The 21405-nt window shown below is 52.4% G+C and overlaps 13 protein-coding genes across 13 annotated transcripts; 7 read left to right on the top strand and 6 right to left on the bottom strand.

Annotated features, from left to right (window-relative positions):
* Window positions 1-39: 39 nt before the first annotated feature.
* COCMIDRAFT_1773 (uncharacterized protein) lies at window positions 40-753 on the top strand (the record flags this gene model as incomplete). Its single annotated transcript, XM_007685759.1, has 1 exon — window positions 40-753. One exon carries the CDS (start codon window positions 40-42, stop codon window positions 751-753), a length of 714 nt encoding a protein of 237 aa, XP_007683949.1.
* Window positions 754-941: 188 nt separating this feature from the next.
* Window positions 942-2697, bottom strand: COCMIDRAFT_1772 (uncharacterized protein; the record flags this gene model as incomplete). The annotated part of the gene is made up of 3 exons (XM_007685758.1): window positions 942-1552; window positions 1619-2539; window positions 2676-2697. The coding sequence occupies 3 exons, from the start codon at window positions 2695-2697 to the stop codon at window positions 942-944; spliced, it is 1554 nt and encodes a 517-aa protein (XP_007683948.1).
* A 938-nt stretch (window positions 2698-3635) lies between these two features.
* COCMIDRAFT_33161 (uncharacterized protein) lies at window positions 3636-6490 on the bottom strand (the record flags this gene model as incomplete). Its single annotated transcript, XM_007685797.1, has 2 exons — window positions 3636-6133; window positions 6190-6490. The coding sequence occupies 2 exons, from the start codon at window positions 6488-6490 to the stop codon at window positions 3636-3638; spliced, it is 2799 nt and encodes a 932-aa protein (XP_007683987.1).
* A 1657-nt stretch (window positions 6491-8147) lies between these two features.
* COCMIDRAFT_84391 (uncharacterized protein) lies at window positions 8148-8965 on the bottom strand (the record flags this gene model as incomplete). The annotated part of the gene is made up of 2 exons (XM_007685842.1): window positions 8148-8480; window positions 8531-8965. The coding sequence occupies 2 exons, from the start codon at window positions 8963-8965 to the stop codon at window positions 8148-8150; spliced, it is 768 nt and encodes a 255-aa protein (XP_007684032.1).
* Window positions 8966-9551: 586 nt separating this feature from the next.
* Window positions 9552-11186, top strand: COCMIDRAFT_33159 (uncharacterized protein; the record flags this gene model as incomplete). Its single annotated transcript, XM_007685796.1, has 2 exons — window positions 9552-10900; window positions 10967-11186. The coding sequence occupies 2 exons, from the start codon at window positions 9552-9554 to the stop codon at window positions 11184-11186; spliced, it is 1569 nt and encodes a 522-aa protein (XP_007683986.1).
* Window positions 11187-11754: 568 nt separating this feature from the next.
* Window positions 11755-12054, bottom strand: COCMIDRAFT_84515 (uncharacterized protein; the record flags this gene model as incomplete). The annotated part of the gene is made up of 1 exon (XM_007685841.1): window positions 11755-12054. A coding segment is annotated over one exon (300 nt), but the record flags the coding sequence as incomplete, so codon positions are not given.
* Window positions 12055-12642: 588 nt separating this feature from the next.
* COCMIDRAFT_22892 (uncharacterized protein) lies at window positions 12643-13286 on the top strand (the record flags this gene model as incomplete). Its single annotated transcript, XM_007685777.1, has 2 exons — window positions 12643-13198; window positions 13252-13286. The coding sequence occupies 2 exons, from the start codon at window positions 12643-12645 to the stop codon at window positions 13284-13286; spliced, it is 591 nt and encodes a 196-aa protein (XP_007683967.1).
* Window positions 13287-13572: 286 nt separating this feature from the next.
* COCMIDRAFT_1767 (uncharacterized protein) lies at window positions 13573-13929 on the bottom strand (the record flags this gene model as incomplete). Its single annotated transcript, XM_007685757.1, has 1 exon — window positions 13573-13929. One exon carries the CDS (start codon window positions 13927-13929, stop codon window positions 13573-13575), a length of 357 nt encoding a protein of 118 aa, XP_007683947.1.
* A 134-nt stretch (window positions 13930-14063) lies between these two features.
* Window positions 14064-14399, top strand: COCMIDRAFT_22890 (uncharacterized protein; the record flags this gene model as incomplete). The annotated part of the gene is made up of 1 exon (XM_007685776.1): window positions 14064-14399. The coding sequence occupies one exon, from the start codon at window positions 14064-14066 to the stop codon at window positions 14397-14399; it is 336 nt and encodes a 111-aa protein (XP_007683966.1).
* A 519-nt stretch (window positions 14400-14918) lies between these two features.
* COCMIDRAFT_84533 (uncharacterized protein) lies at window positions 14919-16014 on the top strand (the record flags this gene model as incomplete). The annotated part of the gene is made up of 3 exons (XM_007685840.1): window positions 14919-15005; window positions 15071-15654; window positions 15711-16014. 3 exons carry the CDS (start codon window positions 14919-14921, stop codon window positions 16012-16014), a joined length of 975 nt encoding a protein of 324 aa, XP_007684030.1.
* Window positions 16015-17284: 1270 nt separating this feature from the next.
* On the top strand, window positions 17285-17620 carry COCMIDRAFT_33155 (uncharacterized protein; the record flags this gene model as incomplete). Its single annotated transcript, XM_007685795.1, has 1 exon — window positions 17285-17620. The coding sequence occupies one exon, from the start codon at window positions 17285-17287 to the stop codon at window positions 17618-17620; it is 336 nt and encodes a 111-aa protein (XP_007683985.1).
* Window positions 17621-18227: 607 nt separating this feature from the next.
* Window positions 18228-18551, top strand: COCMIDRAFT_84509 (uncharacterized protein; the record flags this gene model as incomplete). Its single annotated transcript, XM_007685839.1, has 1 exon — window positions 18228-18551. One exon carries the CDS (start codon window positions 18228-18230, stop codon window positions 18549-18551), a length of 324 nt encoding a protein of 107 aa, XP_007684029.1.
* Window positions 18552-19698: 1147 nt separating this feature from the next.
* On the bottom strand, window positions 19699-19881 carry COCMIDRAFT_55120 (uncharacterized protein; the record flags this gene model as incomplete). The annotated part of the gene is made up of 1 exon (XM_007685838.1): window positions 19699-19881. A coding segment is annotated over one exon (183 nt), but the record flags the coding sequence as incomplete, so codon positions are not given.
* Window positions 19882-21405: the final 1524 nt, after the last annotated feature.

The following is a 21405-nucleotide window of genomic DNA, read 5'->3' as shown; positions in this document are numbered from 1 at the left end:
ACACACATATACACACACACTCCTCATCACTCCAACAACATGGACTCCTCGCACCGCAAAATCGAACTCCAATCCCCCTCAGATCTCACCTACCTCACGACGCAAATCCGCACCGCCGCCCGCCAAAAACTCGACCTGCACCTCCCTCCCGTCACCTCTGCCACAGCCGCCGAACCCGACGACCTGCGCCGCAGCGTCGAAGACCTCGTCGACGCGTTTGTCGCGCACGTGCTACGCGGCATGCGGCAAAACATTAGCATAAACGGGATTGACATTGTTGGCCCCGATGCTGGCGGCCAAGGCGATGACGCTATGCAAGGTCTACAAGGTCTACAGGCTGGGGAAGCAGCAGAGACGGCGACGACGGCGGTTGAAAGGGAGGAATTCGAGGCGTTTGATGAGAAGCTCCGGACGAGGCTGGGTGATGCGGTGGCGAGGCGCGATGCGCTTATTGCCAAGATTAGTCAGCATAGGAGGGCGACGCCGGCGGTTGCGGCAAAGGCTTTTCAGGAGAGGTTTGAGAGGGAGGGCGTGGAGGCGGAGGAGAAGTGGGCGGGCGTGGAGGAGAGGGTTAATAAGGTGGTTGGGGAGGGGGATGTGGCGGCGGTGGAGAGTGGCGTGAGGCAGGAGGAGGTACAGAGGAATTGGGAGAGGGCGGTTGAGGCGTTGCAGGCGTTGAATAAGGGGTTGCCCGAGACGAGGGCGCGGTTGGAGAGAGCGGGGGATGTGGTGGGGTATTTGGGGGGGAAGTAAAAGTAAGATGTCGATGTTTTGTTGTGTTTGTGTTTTTTTTTGTGGATTTTAGGGATACCCAGTTATAGTATGCACATTGAATTTGTCCGTTTTTCTTTTCTTCCTTGAGAAATATTACTTTGGAACAATCTTCCTCCCTTTTCCGGTCGTAAGGGGGAAAAGAACAGTGAACAAGTTTTTTTTTTTTTTCAAAACCGACTTATATCCCTCCCAAACACCCAATTCACCACCCAATAAACCGGTACAAGCACCTTGTTTCTCAAACTCACCGTTCGCGTAATGTACGCTCCCCGCCAAATAATCCACGCTACGTAGCCTTGCAGTCTCCCACCCCACTTGCCGCCGCCCTGGAAGAGCGCATTCCAATTCCCGATATACGCCAGCGTGCCCAAATCCCTATACGTGAAACCTTTTGCAGATTCGGCCAAGGTGGGCGATTTGTTCAGTTGTTTGGCGAGCCACACGGCTTTTTGACTTGCGACTTGCGCTGTGGCTGGGTAGTTTGTTGCGTCGATTGTGCCGCAGTCGCCTAGGGCAAAGACGTCTGGGTTGATTGCTTCTGTTTTGTCTGCTGAGGCAGAATCCTTGTCTGCAGACGAAGATGAGGCGGGGACGAGTTTAACACGCAGGTGGGAGTCTGTTATTATAGAGCCGGTTTTTGGGTCTTTTTTTACGATCCATTGGATGGAGGAGGGTGGAGAGGAAGAAGAAGAGGGAGAAGAAGGGATGAGATTAGAAGGGGCGGAGCGCACGCTGGAGAGGGCGGTATGGACGAAGGGGTTTTGCATTAGGCCTGTGCCTATTCAAGGGAGTGGAGTTGTTAGTAAAGGGGGTTTTTTTGAGAGGGTGGGGAGGAAGGACGTACTCCATACGCACATGCCCACACCGATTTCACCTTGTTCTTTAATTTTGAGTGTGTAGAGATGCGAGTCTTGGACTTTTCCAGAGTTACTCGTTTCCACGGGTGTACCGGCACGCAGCTCCTCGACGTGATGACTCGTCTTGATATCAATGCCTTCACGCTTAAACTTTTGCATGGCGTAGTCGGCTAGTTTCTTGTCGAACATGGGGAGAACCTTTTCTGCTACGTCATATACGGTGATCTTGTGGTACTGGATGAGTTCTGGGTATAGCTTCTTCAAGTCCTCGTTGATCAGGTCGTGGAGTTCGGCGCTGAACTCGATGCCTGTTGGTCCGCCGCCTACAACGGCAAAGTTTAGTAGTTGACGTTTCATGTCTATGGGAGTCGTGGGGAGAGCGGCGCCTTCGAAGCAAGCTAGGATGCGGTTTCGGATTCTGCGTGCGTCGCCCACGTCTTTGAGGAAGAAGGCGTGTTCCTTGACGCCCGGTGTACCGAATGTCTGGCTGTAGCAGCCCACGGTAACAATTAACTTGTCGTAGTTCACATCAAACATTTTGCCCTCTTTGGTCTCCTGCTTTTTCTCAAGAGCCCTCTGCTCTGTAGTTTTCCCCGCGTGACGGTCAGTCGTCAGCGCCACACCTTGCTTTGGATCATCGACCGCCTCTTCAATAGTAATGGTCCGGTTCTTGAAATCCACATCATCAGCCCAGCCCTGCAGAAATTCCACTTTAGTCCTTCGGCTCCGCACGGGTTCTAGTGCAGTTCTAAATTCCAGTGTGCCTACTGCTGTGGAGGCAAGCAGGGGGGTAAAGGCAAAGTATGACCGGGGAGAAACGACAACAGTTTGATACTTTGAGGGGTCAAGAGCGCGGGCAACGGTGAAGCCTGCCCAGCCTGACCCAAGAATGACTACACGTTCCCGGCCTAGATATATGCTTGTCAGCCTCGATGATGGGAGTAGATAGTTGTAATGTAAGAGCGGTTTATGCATACTGTCTTTGTCTTTGTTCAATTGCTCCATCGTAATCTGCCTTTTCTGCTCAAAGCTCTTTCCACTTACCAGAGCACCACCAGTCCGACATGACAGTACTGCTCGTGGGACGCCCGTTCTCGAGCTTACAGAGACTAACTCCCTTACGCCAGAAGGCAATTGGGACAGGCGACTAGACAACATAATTGTCACAATAGAAAAATGGTTCATGTGACTTAAAACGGAGATATACTGGCATAATGTTTTATTATATTGATCATTTTCCCTTTTTTGAAATTTATTTAGGGGCCGTCTTGGACCAAGGACCGGGTGCTTGCGGGTACGACGCGAAAATCGGCGGCTATGACGTACCGTTGGTGCAAACTTGACGCGCCGAGCTACCGATGTGCGATAATTAATACGAGAGTTCCACGTGCCATTCTCGGACAAGAAAAGGACATGCTGGTGGTATAAGACGAGAATGGTTCTGAATATACGTTTCTCGAGCATGGTCCATTACACAGGCAAGTTATGAAGTGCCGCACCAAAAAGTAGCTACCTTGGCACTATCCCAACTTCCGCATTGCCATACTAGGCGAACACCCATTCTTAATTGCAGCTGAAATTTAACGAAACGATCTCAATGTGATAGCATAGTAAGGTTGTTGGTTGACTATGTGTAGCCATACAAGATTTTTAACGAGGTATGCATACATGTGTTTGAGCAAATTTTATTCGTGTTGCCCAAGAGGGTATCAAACTGCCATCGGGCAACAAAAAGGGGGGGTATCAAAGACGTAGAACTATGCACAGGGAAAGAGAAAACGTCCTCCGGCTCCGAAACCTCTTCAACTCCAACAGGACAAATAGGCAACTGCGATGCAATCAAATTTCCCTAAAAAGTCGTCCAAATCGACTTTACATCTCTGCCTTCCTGGTCTTTGGGCTCTTCGTCGGTTGCGGGTTCGCCGTATCACTGGTCCTAGCACGCTTCAATCTGACGGGGCCAGATGCCATACTACTCGATCCACTTCGTCGACTAACCCGATTCTATACTTCACGGGCACCACCGACAGGACTGTTGAATCCGCTTCCACCGCCTGCCGTCGCTGCCGAGCTGCCAGCTGGTATCTCCTCAGCGAGGCGATCTGCAAGTGCGGCGTCGTACTCACGCTCGCTTGCAATAACAGCATTTGGGTTTTGCAGGCGAGCGGTGGCCAGCAGATCAACACTACCATCGTCGCTATCTTCGTAATCAGAGTCTGACGCTTCAGATTCATCCGAGCGGGCAGGCGCAATATTGAGAATTTGCATAGCTGTAGCCGGGCAATCGGAATCAGATTCGGGTTCAGACGAAGCGTCGGATGCGAATTCGGAATCGATATCGCCTGAGGAACAAGAGTCGAAGGGAAGGAAGGATGCAGGTGGTAGAGTCGAGTTAGGTAAATCCTTGCGCGACGTAGAAAGAATCTTCTCGTGAATAACGCGTTGGGGACTGGACCGTGGAGACTCGGTTTCCATTGGGTCATGCTCGGAACGGAGCGCATCTTGAACGGCCTTGGGATAAAAGCTTGTTCGGTGGCGAGCGGCGACGTGAGAAGGTATCATTGGTATTTGCGAGCGACGGACATGGATGGAGAAGTTGTCCTCTGGCTGTACGCCACCAATACCGGAAGCTTCAAAGTCCATAAGCTCCGGACTGGTGTTGCCACTGTTATCCCTTAGGGCTTCTGGGGAAAAGCTTATGTTGTCTCCACTAGAGACGGTGCGTGAACCGTTGTTTGACTCGGTCTCCATCATCAACAAGGTATCCAAGGGGCCTCGTGGCTCTGAAAGTTCCGTGGCAGCATTGTTCAACGAGGAAGAACTCGACTTTACGCCCAAGGGCTGGTTGGTAATAGTTTGGTAATTACCGGGCATCGTGAGAAATGCCCCGTTATTGTCACCACTAAGGTCAGTACAGAACTTGGCTTTATTGTAGAAAATCATGGGTCCGTTCTCACGCCTTCTTGGCTTAGAAGAAGAGCTCTGCATAACTGAGCTGCTGAATCCCGAAGAGTTGCCCGTCTGTTGCGGCTGGTGAGAATGATTTGCCGAGGAATCAGCATCGAAGCCGTAGAATTCATCCTCGTTGTCAGAATCTTCCTTGTGAAAGAATAGTGGCTTATAGGCAAATTTGTTCTGTTCTCTCTCGCGCTGATAACGGGCCAATCGCCTTGCCTGTTCAGAGCTAGTAGGGTCACTGCCGCTGCCGCTATTTCCAGTTTTCATGCGCTTGAAAGGCGAGAAAGATCCTGTCTCGTTGGGCGAGGCGTTACTGTAATGCTCCGATGAACTTTCCCCACTGTGTTGTGTGACCTCGCGACCGCCCTTCCATCGAATCTTGCGTCCATCGCGAGAAATCTCAAGGTGGCTACTATACTCCTGTAGAGCATCCTTGACAAACTCGGGAGTAACATTGAGAGTATGTAGTTGTGCCATGTTGATGAGCAAGTTGAGGTATATCCAGCCATGACCAAGTGGGGCTTCTCCAGAATTCATATCGGGTGGGCTGAAACCGAGATGCCGGATGTAACTCATGTTCTCGTTCGGTATCTGCGCACGATAAGGGTCCAAGTCCAGTGGACGGGTGGGTCGTTGGTCAGGAGAAGAGCCTGAGCCAGCGAAGTCATGTTCCTCAATGTGCAGAACGGGTCGCAATCCTTGGATGGCCTCGGTCTGATTTGCCTCGTCTTCATCAGCTGCGCCACGGTCAGACATGATGCGGGCTTCACGCTGGCCTTCTGGTCTGAAATGTTGGCCAGTCGCTTCCCGTTGCTCGCGATCTGCCGTTGCTGCTGACTGGGCAACCTCTTGCTGTTGCATTGGCTGTGGATGCGATCCGGGCACTGATCGCTTGCCAGCAAAGATTTGCTCCAAGCGCCGAACAACCATTTTCTTTTTCGATTTCTCGGTCATTGGAACACTTTTGGTATTCGGCATCAAACCCATCGGGATGTCATGGAGGTATGATTGAATGCTCTGTTGCTGGCGGCTGTATGCCGACCGGGTCATCTCACGGTCCTTTTCTTGGTTTGAGGCTCCCGCCGAGTTTTGACCAGATGCTGATAAGGACGCATAACCAGACTCAGCAAACCGTGATGTTGACGAAGAGGTGTTGTGAGTCTCGAGTGCTGGAGTATAGGCTGCCGACACGCGCGCGTAGTCGTTGGTTCCGTCATCGAGCTCAGAAGCAAATTTGCGCAGTGTCTCTTCCAGCTCTTTTTTCTTGTGATCAGGTAGACTGTGGAACCTGACTTCGAATAGCTTCTCGTCTTGCAGATGAGCATCGTAGAGCTTCTCATACTTCTTGAGCCTCTGTTTGAGGCGCTTGTTTGCTACGGTCAGGTCGTCGATGACACTTCGAAAGTCTTCGGTACTGCTGCCGTCGGTACCTAGATGGCCTAAGCCGGGACGGTATGGCATTGCTGAGTTTGTAACATTGGAATGGGAATGGTCGGGTGGTGTGTCGGACGAAGAGGAGTTGCGGAGAAAAAAAGGCGGCTCATCTACGGCGTGACGATTAGCAGTGCTCCATCGACTTGAGGACTTGGACACAACCCACTGTCAACAAAAGTAGACTTGCTCTGTTTGGCGCTGTTGTTCGTCTTCTCAAACCATTGTCCGGCGTCACTGCTCTCTCCGGAGCTATTCTTGAGCGAGGTAAGCTGTGGCGACACACTCGACGGCGGGTTGGCTTTGTCGCTGGCCAGGGTTGGGGAGCTGCGGCTCGTATTCCGTTCCTTGGGTTGTAGGCCCGACGCAGAGGCTGGAGGGCTGTGTCGGAGGGAGACGGACTTGTGGGCGGGGGGGCGACGAGGGTGGTTCATGACAGGCTTCGGTATGGTGCCTGGAGGGTCGTTCATGGTTGCTGGCGTAGTGTGTCGAGTTATTGGTAGAGGATGCTCTCCATATGCGCAAGAGGGTGGTCGATATCGGAATGCAGGCGGGTGCTGGTATGTGGGGATTGTGGTTTGAACGCCACCCGGATGGGCAAGGTGCGAGAGGGCAGCTAAGGTCGTGGACGGCGGTCGAAAACAATGGGGTGATTTTGCAACGGAGATTCGTGAGGTGAGTTTGTCGGGCACAGGTGGTGGTGGACAGAGGGAGCGGGCTGAGGGCGTGGAGGATGGGGGCTGTGGGTGAAGCAGATGGTCTGAAGAGGCGGTTCTTGGGCTTTCTGAATCCGGAGCCATGATGATTATCGATCTGGCTGTGGGTAAGGAGGGCGATGTGCTCGATTCCCACGACGCCAAGAAAGGTCGTGGGGATCGAGGTGCCTGGGAGGGAACGAAGACATGGTGTGGCGCACCCGGGGCTAGACCAAGCGACCCATCGACGATGAGCCTCGTCGGTTCACTTGTCTATCGCCCGAATTGGACCCTATCGTAAATGCGACATGAGAGAAGGCCCTGTCTGTTGTCTGACCCCCGATGCCTCTCTGAATCGGTGATTGCAGACAAGGGTCCCGCTAGCCCCCATGCGGCATAACGCCCTTCTCTTTCACTCTCCACACGCTAGCTCTACTCTATACACTGCCTCTCCCACTGCCGGCAGTGCGACCTTCCAGACGCATCCTGTCCTCCGTTCAGACCCATCGCGACTCGACTCGACTCGACTCGACTCAACGGGCGGTGCGACCCGTTGTCGACACAGCGCTAGGTGTACCCGCCTCGCACAACACCATCGAGATCGCTCTCGTTTCGCCCTGGCCAGCCCCAGCCCCAGTCTCCCAGCGTGCCCGTGCCGGGGATGATGATGATGTTTTTTTCCTACCGTGGGCTACTGGACCCTGATTCTGCTGGCGTGATGATGCGCCTAGCGTGGTCCACGGAGCTGCTGGATCGAACTGATTGAGACCATCGCTGCTAGCATCCCACCCGACAAGACCCTGAGCTGAGAGAGGTCGAACTAGACTTCTCGCCACCGCGTCATTGGCCGTTCATGCCAGTCATCAACAGTCACTTGATGTGAAGGAGTACCTACAAGTACTTGTTTGTACCCTGCTTCACACATGTATGTCCATACTCGGCAATGAGCCCCTGGACTACGCCATTCTTTTCAGCCTGCAAACCGACGCCAGCTTTTAGTGGAGCCTTACCATCTGCTGCACCCAACTCAACCCCATCCAGCATTACCTTCTGCTAAAACGTCATGTGGTGCTGTGTTGTGCTGAAATCGCCCATGAAGCTCGGATCGCACATACGCTTCCAGCAAACTCCGGCAAGGTCAAGGCGCCGGGGAAATTTTCCGGGCGAACCATACAACACAGTAGTGTCCTAGTAACGTTTGATTGATGACTGCGCCGTTCAAGCTGCTACGTAGTCCATCGGCGATGTCCATTTCAACCCCCGCCTCATCGTACGATCTTTGTAACGCTCAGAGTCGCAATCGAGATCCCTCCTGTCGCCTTGTCGCCTATTCTGGCTCCGTGGAGCGAATGCGCCTGCATACTACACATATTATTACACTATCAAAATAAAATAAAAAAAATCTGGCGCTGGATAAGGAGGCAGATACGGCCTAGACACGAGCTCCCTTACTCCGAAGTACATTGATGGCAGAATGGCCCGTGTAGTTGAGCCATTCTCCCAGACTGCCCATGAAGCCACCAACCTTCATCATATCCTGTAGTCTGTTGTCCAGAAACTGCTCAGTCTCTACAAAATTATGCGACTTATCCTGTGTCATGTACAGCTCTGTCGTCGAGTAGATTGCCGAGAGGGTTGCTCGTTTTGTGTACCAGCTACTATCAACACTCTGGTCGCCTGACAGAAACCATATTTCGTCTGCGAGCTTGGCCAGTTCAGTGACGGAAGCTGGGACGTATGTGGGCCGGGACATTATTGCCAGTGCCTGAAAAGAATTAGCCGATTGTCCGCGGAAGGGCACCATGATAGTCATACCTCTTGCCAGCGGTGGATAATGGGTGCATTTGCGCGGAGCCGTGCGAGTGTTAACGTCCTGACCTTGGCACCGGCACCCATCTTCTTGCCGTGCTCGCTCTCCTCGGGGAACTGGACGTTGCTTTGCAAAGCCAATCGCTGAGTGACAAGATGGTAGTTGATCAGTTCAAATACGCCTCGTGGAAATAAATTTGTCGAGACATCGAGGTAGCCAGCATCTCGAGCGCCCAGCTTAAGTGCATCCATGGTGAAGCCATGGTTTGGTACGTGTGTGTATGCAGACGAAAGAATCGCCGCTTCAGCGGGGGGGAATGGTGGCGATGAGGGGTAATCGTATGAGTGATACAGACATCGCTGTCGCCATGTTGCGCCTGGGCGAATTGAGGCTGCTCGGCATGTCCCGAACAGCGAAGTGGCCAGGCGTATGGGTGCCATGGTGGTGGAATCTGGAATTGAGAAAGTTCAGATCAGCCGATAGCCAAAGACGATGGCCACTCGACCAATCTGCCAAGACCGCAGTCGATCACATCTCGCACTAACGACGGTCCATGGCGCGCTGACAGACGGTTAGCAACCATACGTAGGTGAGCATACAAGCGCACGCATCGGATACAGTATGATCCGCTCTTCGCTAGATCCCGCCGCTGCACACCCACACCCACATTGGAGAAGCCAAGCCGCTCCATTGGCTTTCTCAAGGCTGGAGGCTAGATCTAGACGAAGCACGCGCCAGCACGTGACTGACGCGTCGACCGCGTCTACGCTAGTGGCAATGACGCTGCCCTCGTCCTGCACTGCGGGAAGACTTCGCCCCTCGATATTCAGGAACACATCGGACGTCCCGCAAATCTTGGAGGCGATAATCAATCACCAACGCGATTCGTCTGTCACCTTGTTCGTATCATCATCGTAATCCACAGTATCCATCACTGCCCTTCGCGACGGCGCCCCGATCTCCGACGAATTAGTCCCTTCCTTCATATCGCATCGCATCGTATCGTATTACAGAAACAAGACCGCAATGGCGCGCGGGAAAAATGTCGAGGTTAGCGAGTATGAGCGCAAGAGACAGGAAAACATCGCAAAGACACAGGCGCTCCTGCGCAACCTCGAGATGGAGGCTGCGCAGGCAGGCCTAGGGCCTACAGGCAAGGCGAAGGTGTCTGTACCATCAAGGCCAAAGACCAAGAAGCCAGCGCCCAAGAAGATCAAGGAGGAAGAGACTGCGCCGCGTCGAACATCGTCACGTCTAAGGGGCATTGTAGCCGACAGTGAGGTCGCGAAGCGCAAAGCAGAGGATGAATACGCTGCCATAAGAGAGGCCGATCGCGCAAAGAGACAGCGCATAAGTGATGCATATAACTTCAGCGATATTGTGGTCGCCGGCAAGGACTGGAACAAGAGCGGCAATTTTCTCTCTGTTGGCCCAGCAGATCCGTACGCACGCACTTTCGACTACAATGACGTAAAGGAAACAACGGACAAAGAGCTAAGAGCGCTTCGTGAGCGCATGAGTGGTCTGCAGCTTTGGGAGGACTTTGAGCCTAATGAGATCAAAATCACACCCGAGCGCATCTACTCCATGGGCCTGCATCCTACAACGGACAAACCTCTGATATTTGCTGGTGACAAACTGGGAAACCTGGGCATATGTGACGCTTCCCAGAAAGCCGCCGAGGTGAAGGTGGAAGATGATGAGGATGCAGAGAGAGAAGGGCCTACCATTACAACCCTGAAGCCGCATACACGGACAATACACACGTTCCAATTCAGTCCTCACGATGCCAATACACTATACTCTGCTTCGTATGATTCGACGGTACGAAAGTTGGATCTTGCAAAAGGGGTTGCTATTGAAGTTTATTCACCCCCCGATGCACGCGAAGAAGCCCCGCTCTCTGGGCTCGAGATCTCCAAGGACGATCCGAACACGCTATATTTCTCCACACTCGACGGCCAATTCGGCATATACGATATGCGTACGCCGTCTGAAAAGGCAGCAGGGCTACAAATCTTCCAGTTGTCCGACAAGAAGATTGGTGGCTTCACTCTACATCCTCTACACCCACATCTCGTAGCCACGGCCTCTCTTGACCGTACATTGAAGATCTGGGATTTGCGCAAAATCACAGGCAAGGGGGATGATCGCTTACCGACCCTTGTTAGTGAGCATACCAGCAAGCTATCTGTCTCACACGCTGCATGGAACTCTGCTGGTCAAGTGGCTACGGCTTCATACGACGACACTATTAAAATCCACGATTTCGGGAATTGTGCTGACTGGAAGGCCGGGACGACTTTGGAAGAAGCCGAGATGGAGCCTACGGTTATTGTGCCGCACAACAACCAGACTGGGCGATGGGTTACAATGTTTGTCGGCCCATATATGCAATACTTGCGAACTATAATACTAACCGTGTGTGTGTGTGTGTGTAGATTACGAGCCCAGTGGCAACAGTTTCCTCAGGACAATGTGCAGCGCTTCTGTATTGGCAATATGAACCGCTTTGTAGACATATACACTGCAAAGGGCGAGCAGCTGGCGCAGCTGGGAGGTGAGGGTATTACAGCAGTACCGGCTGTTGCAAAGTTCCATCCTACACTTGACTGGGTGGCAGCTGGAACGGCAAGTGGCAAGCTCTGTCTGTGGATGTAGAAGACGGTCGATAGGATAGTAGCGTCGAGGCATTCTATTATTCTATTGTTGGAAGTTGAGCGCAGAACATTCACCGCTGCTCGCTCGTTCTGGTCTGTTCCCAAATCATGGTTCATGCAAGAGGCGAATTGTGGGCTATCGAAACGCACGGGTGCAGCCATGCGAGCCGTCTGTCAAGCTTTTGTTGTTAGTTGAGCGGCCAAATTAAGCAGTTTCTCCATATTGGCTGACAGGGGTCACATGTCATGCGCTCTTTAACCACTACATGCCTTGCTTGCGATGTGGCATGACAAAACGGTCCTGTATTCTGCGCTTCAAAGGACCCGCTCCGGACATGGTCGGAGATGCTACGAGGACGCTTCGTACGAGGGCCAGACGGTGGCAGTGGCGGTCTTATGGCAGAAACAACCATGGCAGGTGACATTGCTAATGCTCAAGGGGCGACAGTCAACGTTACCCCAGAGAGGCGCAGGGTCCCGCAAGCGCAACACGAGGGCTTACATAGGCGAAAGGCACTCACTATCGTATGCAAGTACAGTTATCTGGGGGCACGGCAACAGTAGGAGCGCTAGCCAGACGGGTGTGGCACAACGCCGAGAGTGGGGAACGACATGACGATGGTCTGGTCGTGGATTTGTTCCACCAATTTCGACGATTGCACAGAAATGTCGCCGCATCTGCTGATCGGCTCACAACTCACAGCTAGCACAAACACGTCCATATTCGCTAGTGATATCACCGGCATCCGGACCAAAATAGCAAGAGGATGAACAGGGGAGGTGTTAGGGCGACACCGTCTTCTCGGGATGCAAAATCCCCGTCCAGGACTGCCTGGCGAGCAGAGGCGACCGTCGCAAACTAACCAGTACCCAATGGCATCATACTCTCCACTCTGGATCCCGCCGTCTCGTAACAGGGCAAGAGAGATATTCAATCGGAGGTCGACGGCGCGGGGTTGCTCGTCGTTGCATCATCGCATGACTTCATGAACATTGTACTAGTCAACACGAGAAGATCACCCTCAGCGTCGCTCGTGTTCGGATGGGAAGGGTCGGGTACGACGGTTATTCTGGGCAATCTCAATACAACACAGCGGGTAGCCCCACTGAATTTGGTCTATCCTTGTGCTAGCGTTAGTTGATCTTCACCCAAGTTGTCGGTGCAATGAGCTTAGCCAGTCGCGTGTGCCCAGGGTTCCTCTTCCAGAGACAGGGCTGTGTGCCCTCGATGGGTGCGCAAAGCGACTCCGCATACACGCAAGACGGCTCCATGCGATGATGAAAGGTCGTATCGCATGGTCCCACTTGTCTGTAATATATATAAAGAGACGTCGATGGCACCTCTAACAGGACCATCAACTCAACTCTACCACTTCACAACACCTCGACTCTAATACCTATTCACCTAGTATAATCACCTGTTTGTTTCCACACTTTCAAACATCAACACCATCAAGATGAAGTACACCACTGCTCTCGCCTCTCTCTTCGCTGCCGCCATGGCAGCCCCTACTGCTGTTCAGCCTGTTGCTAGGCAAGCAGAAAACAGCCCTTACTTCAACGTCATCTCTCAGCGCAGCGCCTCTCCCATCCACTTCCAGAACTTGAATGCTCGCGGCGGATCCTTCTACCTTGGCGGAAAGGGACCTTCTTCCTACTGCCCCTCGGAGGTTATCGGCATTGAGAACTGCCCACCAGGCAACACGACGACATTTGCTGGTGGCAACAACACTCTCAGCCTCGGCGTTGTTGTTCCCGGTGGTCAACAGGTCTACGTCGACCCTGACGGTGCCCTGAGCTACACCACCGCTCACTCTGCCTACATCCCTCCTGGCTCGACCGTCACCGGCTTCAGCCGCACCCCAGCTCCCAACAGCGACCTGTTTGGCTACCTGAACTGGGACTGTGGCTTCCTTGCCTGCCCTGGCTCTGCCGACGATGGATGGAAGGTCTACGGCAAGCTCGACAACGTCACCTTCAGCGACGAGTGCCTCTCATTCAGCGCCATTGCCTGTAAGTTTGTTGAAGCCTGCTCTAGACATGCAGATTACTAACGTTTGCAATAGCTCCCGTCGATGCCCCTGGCGCCTGGCAATACTAGATGCCTTTGCGACTCTATTCGAACCCAACCAAAAAGTACATAATAGAACGAACGCATTGTATCATAGATACATATAAGTAATTGGTAATACTGCGGAGAGATGGACATAGCTACGGTGTATATATAACGCTCCTTAATGACTTGTACATGACAGTCGTATAATGATAATAAGTTAAGAATTGGCAAGACTTTCCTTTTTTGGACTGTAACGTGATACGAGTAATCTTCTTTCCTACTGCTATACTGCTCACCTTGGTATCAGCCCAAAGAAATAACATTCTCTCTTTTATGCTTCAGAACTTCTTTGTAGCATAAGTTTTGTTCTCTCGACTTGTTCTTCGGGCGCTTGTAGGAGACTTGTCCGCACAGCCACCGTCTTATCCCTGCTCTTCATACCCTTGATAACCTCGACATCAGACTTTGGAACTCCAAGCGCATCGGCAACGACTCGCCTCACAGCTTTATTTGCCTCGCCGTCTCTCGCCTGAGCTGCAACACATAGGTGGATGCGCTCGTCTGAAACAGCAGCAATACCCTCGCGACTGGCACTGACACCAGGCTTCACATGACAGAGCAATTGTATTGTGCCCGTACTTGGCCTGGCCGCCACCGCAGCGACAAAGCGAATAGCCTGACCGGACATTTGGCGATAGTGGATATAAGGGTATTGGCAATTATGCAATCGGTGTATAACAGAGGTCAGGTGTTGCGAGGCTGCAGCTGGGCGAAGATAACGGCCAGGGCGGCGGCGGCGGTGGCAGCGGCTGAGCCAGGAAAATGGGCGCAAAGCCGACTGCACCCGCCGGTTTCCCAGCAAGGATTAGGCGCAATGCATGCCACTCTGCTGTGCCCGCAACACGGCATCCCGTCTGCCTGGCCGCTCAATTGCCCTACACCAACACCCTACAAAGTACCTGTACAACATACACACATGCCTGTTCCATTTGCCCATCTCAAGCGCTTCTGCATCTCCTCGGCTTCCTTTCGCCCTCTGCAAAAACGATCAAGCTATGCCACCTACCTAAAGCGACATGGCTTGCCTCGGCCCTCTTGCTTAGTGGTGGGCCCGCTCCATCTGTTACCAGACCTTCCGGGCCCGACTACTTCCCCTAAGTGATAAATTTGACGAGAGCCTCAAGTTGCTCTTCCCCTAAGTACAGGTGTACACGATGGCCACGAAAAATCAGCGACACATAATTACCTAACAACCGAGACCCGTGCCAGAGATAAAAAGGGCGCCCCGCGTCTCTGCCCTGCTTTTGTTGTCGTGTTATCTTCGCCTCTCGCAGTTTCCTTTTTTTGGATTTATCTTGTGGATTACTTAGACCTGAGTCTTGGTAGAGGGGTCTTGTATATTTTGGATAGCTACTTTAGCATCTTTTGAATTACCCCCACTGTATATTTTGTCCTGCTGCATCAAAGCAAATCGACATCCGGTAAGAACTCCACGCTGTTGCATACAGGACGTGGTCTTGTTTTATCTCTTTTCTTTTTCTTTTGGCAAGCTGGAGGTATCCGAGTCGCACTACTACCGCAACGAGGAACCTCGAACAACAAACATTCTACAAGCTCGACTCCTCTGCACGAAACACCATGAACGACTATATTAACATACCTTTTCAGTAAAGAAAAATGACTTCTGCACCCACAAAACAGCCCAACTTCCTGCCTAGTCGGCATGAGCTGGGTATCGTCGCAGTCGGCTTCAGCGGCGGTCAGGTAAGCCTTACCCCAACAATCTTACACACACACAATGTACCAGCAACTAACAATCCCATGTCCAGCCCAAAGCCGGCGTCGACGCCGCCCCCATGGCCCTCATTGAAAACGGCCTGATCAAGCAACTAGAAGAAGACCTAGAATACAACGTCACCTACGACGGCCAAGTCCACAACTACTCGGAGCTGCAACCCACCGAGGACCCAGACTACCGTGGCATGAAGCGTCCCAAGTTCGCCAGCGCCGTGACCCACGAAGTCAGCAACCAAGTGTACAAGCACGCCAAAGACGGAAAGCTCGTCCTCACCCTCGGCGGCGACCACTCCATCGCCATTGGCACCATTTCCGGGACTGCCAAAGCCATCCGCGAGCGCCTCGGCAGGGAAATCGCAGTCATCTGGGTGGATGCGCATGCGGATATTAACACACCCGAGACTTCTGAGAGTGGGAATATCCATGGCATGCCTGTTTCCTTTCTCACCGGTCTTGCGACTGAGGATCGTGAGGATGTTTTCGGGTGGATCAAAGAGGAGCATCGGCTTAGTTTGAAGAAGCTGGTGTATATTGGGTTGAGGGATATTGATAGGGGTGAGAAGAAGATTCTGAGGGAGCATGGCATTAAGGCGTTTTCTATGCATGATATTGATAGGTGAGTTTCTTGCGCGTGGTTTAACCTCGTTTGTAGTGTGGCTAATATCTGTATAGGCACGGTATCGGCAAGGTCATGGATATGGCCCTGGGCTGGATCGGAAGCGACACACCCATCCATCTCTCCTTTGACGTCGACGCCCTCGATCCCATGTGGGCACCCAGCACCGGTACGCCCGTCCGTGGCGGTCTTACGCTGCGAGAGGGCGACTTCATCGCTGAGTGCGTTGCTGAGACGGGTTCGCTGATTGCTCTTGATCTTGTCGAGGTTAATCCTAGCCTTGATGCTGAGGGTGCGGGCGATACGGTGCGTGCTGGTGTGTCGATTGTGAGGTGTGCGCTTGGTGATACCCTCTTGTAAGTCACGAGAGATGGCAGTTACGAGGTCATGTATGATGGCGTTTTGGCGTCATTTTTTTGGGTAGGATCTCGGTATTAGAAGGTTCACTAGACCACAGTCTTTCAAGATCAGATAGTATGAGGTAGATAACCTAGATCAATATTTTCTTGTTCATGGTATTGTTGTTTATTTTTGGGAGAGAAGTGTGTAATCTTCCATTGCTTGCCCTCGGAGATTTTGGATTGCATAATGACATTTGTTGTATCCGAGAAAAGTAATTATCTCACCATCCAGTACCACTTACGTGCCCTTACAGTTCAATCTAGCATTGCAACATACAGGTTACGTGAAACAGCATCAACGGCTGTGACATGGTTCAAAGCGACATCAGATATCAAACTGCCAATTCATTCTATCTTTACTTTTTTTCCCCTCGAAACCCAAAACCAGAAAGTTGGTTCTAGATCCAGGTTTCCTTTTGCTTTTTGTTTGCGTACAGCAATGTATGTTTATAACATCAGAGTCAATGGTGCATACGTGAGTGTATCCGAAAGGAAATGAAAGTATTTACATGAGGATATGCATACTCCCGTCGCGCTTGTAGACCTAGCCTCAAACGGAGAGATTGATATATATATATATATATATATATATATGTGTGTGTGTGACCTTTGTGTTTTTGATCTACTTGGATGTGTGGGGTTTCAGATGTTGCGGGGAAGTTGGGGGGGTATTTTGGGGAAAAGAAAAGCTTGTTCAAATTTTGTGGCTTCGAGACGATAGAAGGGAAATGAACTATACGTCATGCGTCGAAAGTGATGCCCAAAAAGACCTGAGCAATTGCTTGTCGCAACCTTTTTTAGCCGGTGGGATCGAGAGAATGTCACGATGTAGTCAACGCAGCTCTGTGTTAATTGTACTACCGTTTTTAATTCGGGACTAAGGCTTCAATTGGAAGGTGTCAACTATTTCATGGGAAACTTCCACACGATCGACGTTATAGCAGGGACGCGAGCTACTGCAAGCCCGGTTTCCAGCTAAAATATATTGAGAGGAGCAAGATCTAACCAGCAACGTTCAGCTGAACAATTGGTGGCTTGCAGCTCGAAAGCGAAGAATACGACGGCGTATCCAATCAGCGATTGTACTCCGAATCGATACTTGTTGAACAACAGCCTCGTCCCGTCCCGCATAGCAAACAATAAAACACTATCTAGCTTACTCACCCTTTGATCTCGATACTCAGCAATTCTTCAATTATTTACGCCCATCTTGAGATAAGAAATCAACAATGCATTTCCAATACGCCCTCTCACAACTATTCGCCGTCATGGCACTCGCCTCGCCATCACCAGAGGCTAACAGCCACCCCGCCCTGAGCAACCGCGACAGCCTCCCTCTTGACAAACGAGCATGTAGTTACAACGGCTGCGCCTGCGTCAGTGGCCTCGCTGCAGGCATCTATTGCGGCAACTGCGTCGTCGGCGCTGGCACATATGCGATACGCACCAAGCGCGTCAGTACCCACGCATACCAGTGCAACTCAAGCGGAGGGTGCTGCGACTACGGTGTTGCGAGCGATTGTGGGAAGAGCGGTGCGAGGTGCCAACAGGGTTCGCCGAATTGAGCGAAGAGCCTATATATGAAGAGCTGCCATGCGTGTATTGAAATCGAGCAGGAAAGTTAGTTGGAGTACGCAGGATGCGTTTGTGTCGAGGGGGGATCAAGGGGACCGGGGTGCGCCTTCGTACTACCCTCCCCAAAACATCCGATTAGCTAGAATTCAAACTATACAACAACCTCATCTCTTACCCAATCACACGTGTGGCATAAACCCTGTACCTGCATCTTCCACAGCAACCCAAGGCATTATCACCGGAAGTACCATCGACCCTCCAATCCCAGAAAATGAAGCCTCGTATAAGCACTAACCTCCATCTCCGCGACCAAGCCCAAAAAGCGGTAAGCCATGTCCGTCTGTCAATCTCCAGGCCAAATCGTCAAGCAAAACCGCCGAAGGAGACGGATTTGTTCCGCTCGGTAGTTGACTAGCTAGATGAGTAGATACTCACACCGCAGCCTCACTATCACTCTGGTGCGCAGCAAGGCCCATCTACTGACCGCAGACACATCACATGAGCTATATCGCTACATGGCTATATATCACCATGTACAAAGTGCACACAAGGTACGGACATATGCAAGTCATACATACACACACACATACACAAGTTATGCAAAACACACCCATACCCACCACCCACACCTATCACGCACACCGCCACCCTAGCTACCTACGCGCCCTCCTCAACGCCTCACCCGCTCGCGTCCTGCCCATGCGCCCAACAAAAAAAAAGAGTGACACAGACGTTTCCCTTCCTTCAGTCCCGTACCCTCCCCCCCCCGTTACGTCACTATCACATCTCTCTCTCCCCTTTTTCCCCGAAAAAAAAGTGACTTCAAAACATAAACAAAGCAATGCAAAAGAAAAGTTGCATACTTATCCGAGTAAAAAAAACAAATACAAGAAAAAAGCTTACTTCAACTGTACCTGGTGAACGTCATGTTGAACTCTACCTTGTTCGTTCTCTTTTTTTTTTCTTTAGCACATACCTTGGGTCCTGCAGTTCAATCTCGTGAAAGGAGGGAGGGTGGGGGATGGGGTTCCTCATTTCCTTAGTGTCTGGGTTGAGACAAACGCGGTGGGTGTGAGTGGAGGAGAGAAGAGGCGAGTAAGCACCGAGGGTAAGTAATAAGTAGTGGGCTTGGTAGGTATATTGCAGTTGCATGGGTGAGCTTGGTTCCGGCTGTGTACAGGCGAGTAGGTGGAGTATTTGGGATTGCAGCGAATTGGATTGAGTGGAAATGTCGTGCTGGCGGACCGGGGATGTCGACTATTCCGGCGTAGTAAGGGTGATGTTTTTTTGGGTGGGTGAAGTGAAGGATGGTGGAGAAAAAGGGCGGTCAGGTGCGCGCATTCACGGGACAGGGAGAGTGCAGATGTCACCAAGACGAAGAATCACGAAAACTGAGATATCACAGGAGCTAGGTGGGAGAAAACGTGTAAAGGTATAATGTAGGTGGTCTACTGTTAATTGTGTTGCCGATTCTTTTCAAAATACAGCAGAAGAATCTATGAACAAGAAAGGCCACCTGGACCACACGACTCCCTCCATAGGGCGACTAAGCATTCCAACCAATGCGTATTACAATACCAAGTATGATATCTCCATCGAAATGCTGCTGCGACAGAATTGCGCAAGGAAGCAGGGGTTCGTACAACAAACACGGCGCTCCCAATCCTGGACTGAATCGTGATGCAGAGTTAAAGTCGTAACCCGTGAAGCCATATTTTTAATCACCCTCCTCTTTCCGGACTCAAGAATAGATCGTAGCGACACAAAAAGTCATGTCACAACATACCACTCAAGAGCGAAGTGCTTAAAGGAAAGCAGCGACGGCACCAGCGATGGCGAAGAAGCCAACGGTGGCCTTGCCGGCGGCACCAGTGAACTGGGGAGGAGCAGACTTGGTGGGGGTGGGGACGGTGCCAGTGGCGGTGCCAGCGGCAGGGACAACGGGGGTGGAGCCGTTGGTGGCAGGGTAGTGAGGAGCCGGGGGAACGGCAGAGTAGGCAGGAGGAGTGTAGGCGGGCTTGCTGGCCACAGGGACGGGGGCAACAGGAGTGGACTTAGCGGGAGCCGGGACAACAGGGGTGGACTTGGCAGGGGCGGGGACCACAGGGGTGTGGACGTAGGTAGCGGTGTACTGAGGGATGCTCAGGGTGCCGCTAGCGGGGACGGTGTAGGTGCTGGGTCCGTAGGTGATGGTGGTCTCCTCGGGGCAGACGTAGGTGGTAGCGGAGATGACCTCGGTGGTGGTGACAGCGGGGGCCGAGGGGGTGACGGCAGGGTAGCCGGCAGGAGCAGAGGGAGTCTCGGCGGGGTAGCCGGCGGGAGCAGAGCTGGCAGGGTAACCAGCGGGAGCAGAGCTGGCCGGGTAGGCAACGGGAGCAGAGCTGGCTGGGTAGGCAGCAGGAGCAGAGGACTCGGCAGGGTAAGCCTCGTAGTGAGGAGCAGCAAGGGCAACGGCGGCGAAGCCAGCAACAACGGCGAAGGAACGCATCTTGAGTGTTGAGGGGGTTGGTATTAAATACGGTTGGTATTAAGTAGGGGCGGAGGAGGTCGTAGAGAACGAATGTAATCGGTGATAACCGGGTATTAGCGAGTGTAGTGAGTGTGTGGTAGAGAAAAAATCAAAGAGGCCGCTGGGGAAGACATTATATACAACTGCACACGAGCTGACCTTGCCGAGAATGCTCACCCCCATCAACAGGGGGCACTTGGACGTGGCCGTCTTCGTTCGGTAGCATCACAAGAGTTTTAGCGTGGCGTCGGGGATAGCGCCGCGCCGCGGGCTGTGCGTGGAAACAGTACGGAATAGGGGGAGGTGGTGGATAGCGTCGACATTGGCCGCCGTTATGAGTCGTTTATTGATACGTGCTGGGCGAGCCAATTAGAACGGGCATGCTGGAGAGAAACGAAATGAGTTCGACAGCCTCCCTACCAAGCGACTCATGTCGTCTCAGGATCTCGACTCCCATGCTAACTCTTTTGGGAGCCCTGTCGGCTAGTGAGCGACTTGTGCACACCGAATCTGCTCAATCACCCACTAGGCGCGATTCTCCTGAAGCTTATGGTCGCCAGCCGCAGGACGGCAGAGATGCGGGCTGCACAAACATGCAAGAGGGCGACGCCAATGTTGAGCGTCTTGGTCAAGTGGATTCAGTTACGCGTCGTGGCATCTGTAGGCCACACCGCTCTTGGCTTCATCACTGAACACCTGAACAAAGCGACGGTCAAGGGACCATCTCCAAGGGCTAGCATTGCGACACCCCGAGGCCCGTCAGCCCCGAGATTCGCTGTGTCCACTCATTGACATATCAAGCAGCCTCCCCGCGTGCACGCAAAAATAGCCACCTGCTGAAAGGAGAGGGCGCGAATCCAAGCCGTCTGTTGCAATGTCATTGGCCCATGCTCCCAGTGGATATTGACGGGTTCCTGCATCGTCGCAGGCTTCTAGACCTTTGACTAATCGAGTGAAGGACCGACCGACATGCGCTGCTTGTTTGTACATGGCTGTATGAACAATTGTGTTGTACATACATGGCAGTGGTGGCCTGGCGGAGCGTTGTATATACATATCTAAGTAGGGTGAGTGAGTGGTTGTTGTCAGATGTCAGCGCGAGGCTGTAGTTGCGCGTGGCTTCTACACTGTTGTCGTTTTGACAAGCTTCTTCTGCAGTAAGTCGGGTCAGGCGTGATCCGTCACCGGCTTACGGGCGGTAACACATTCAGGCGGAACCGTGTAATCTCGCATCCAGTATCGCCTCGAGCGGCGCATGGATCTAGT

Source organism: Bipolaris oryzae, assembly GCF_000523455.1.
Source record: "Bipolaris oryzae ATCC 44560 unplaced genomic scaffold scaffold_13, whole genome shotgun sequence".
NCBI lineage: Eukaryota > Fungi > Ascomycota > Dothideomycetes > Pleosporales > Pleosporaceae > Bipolaris > Bipolaris oryzae.
The sequence above is the reverse complement of the archived record's forward strand: the minus strand, read 5'-3'. Positions and strand labels throughout refer to the sequence as shown.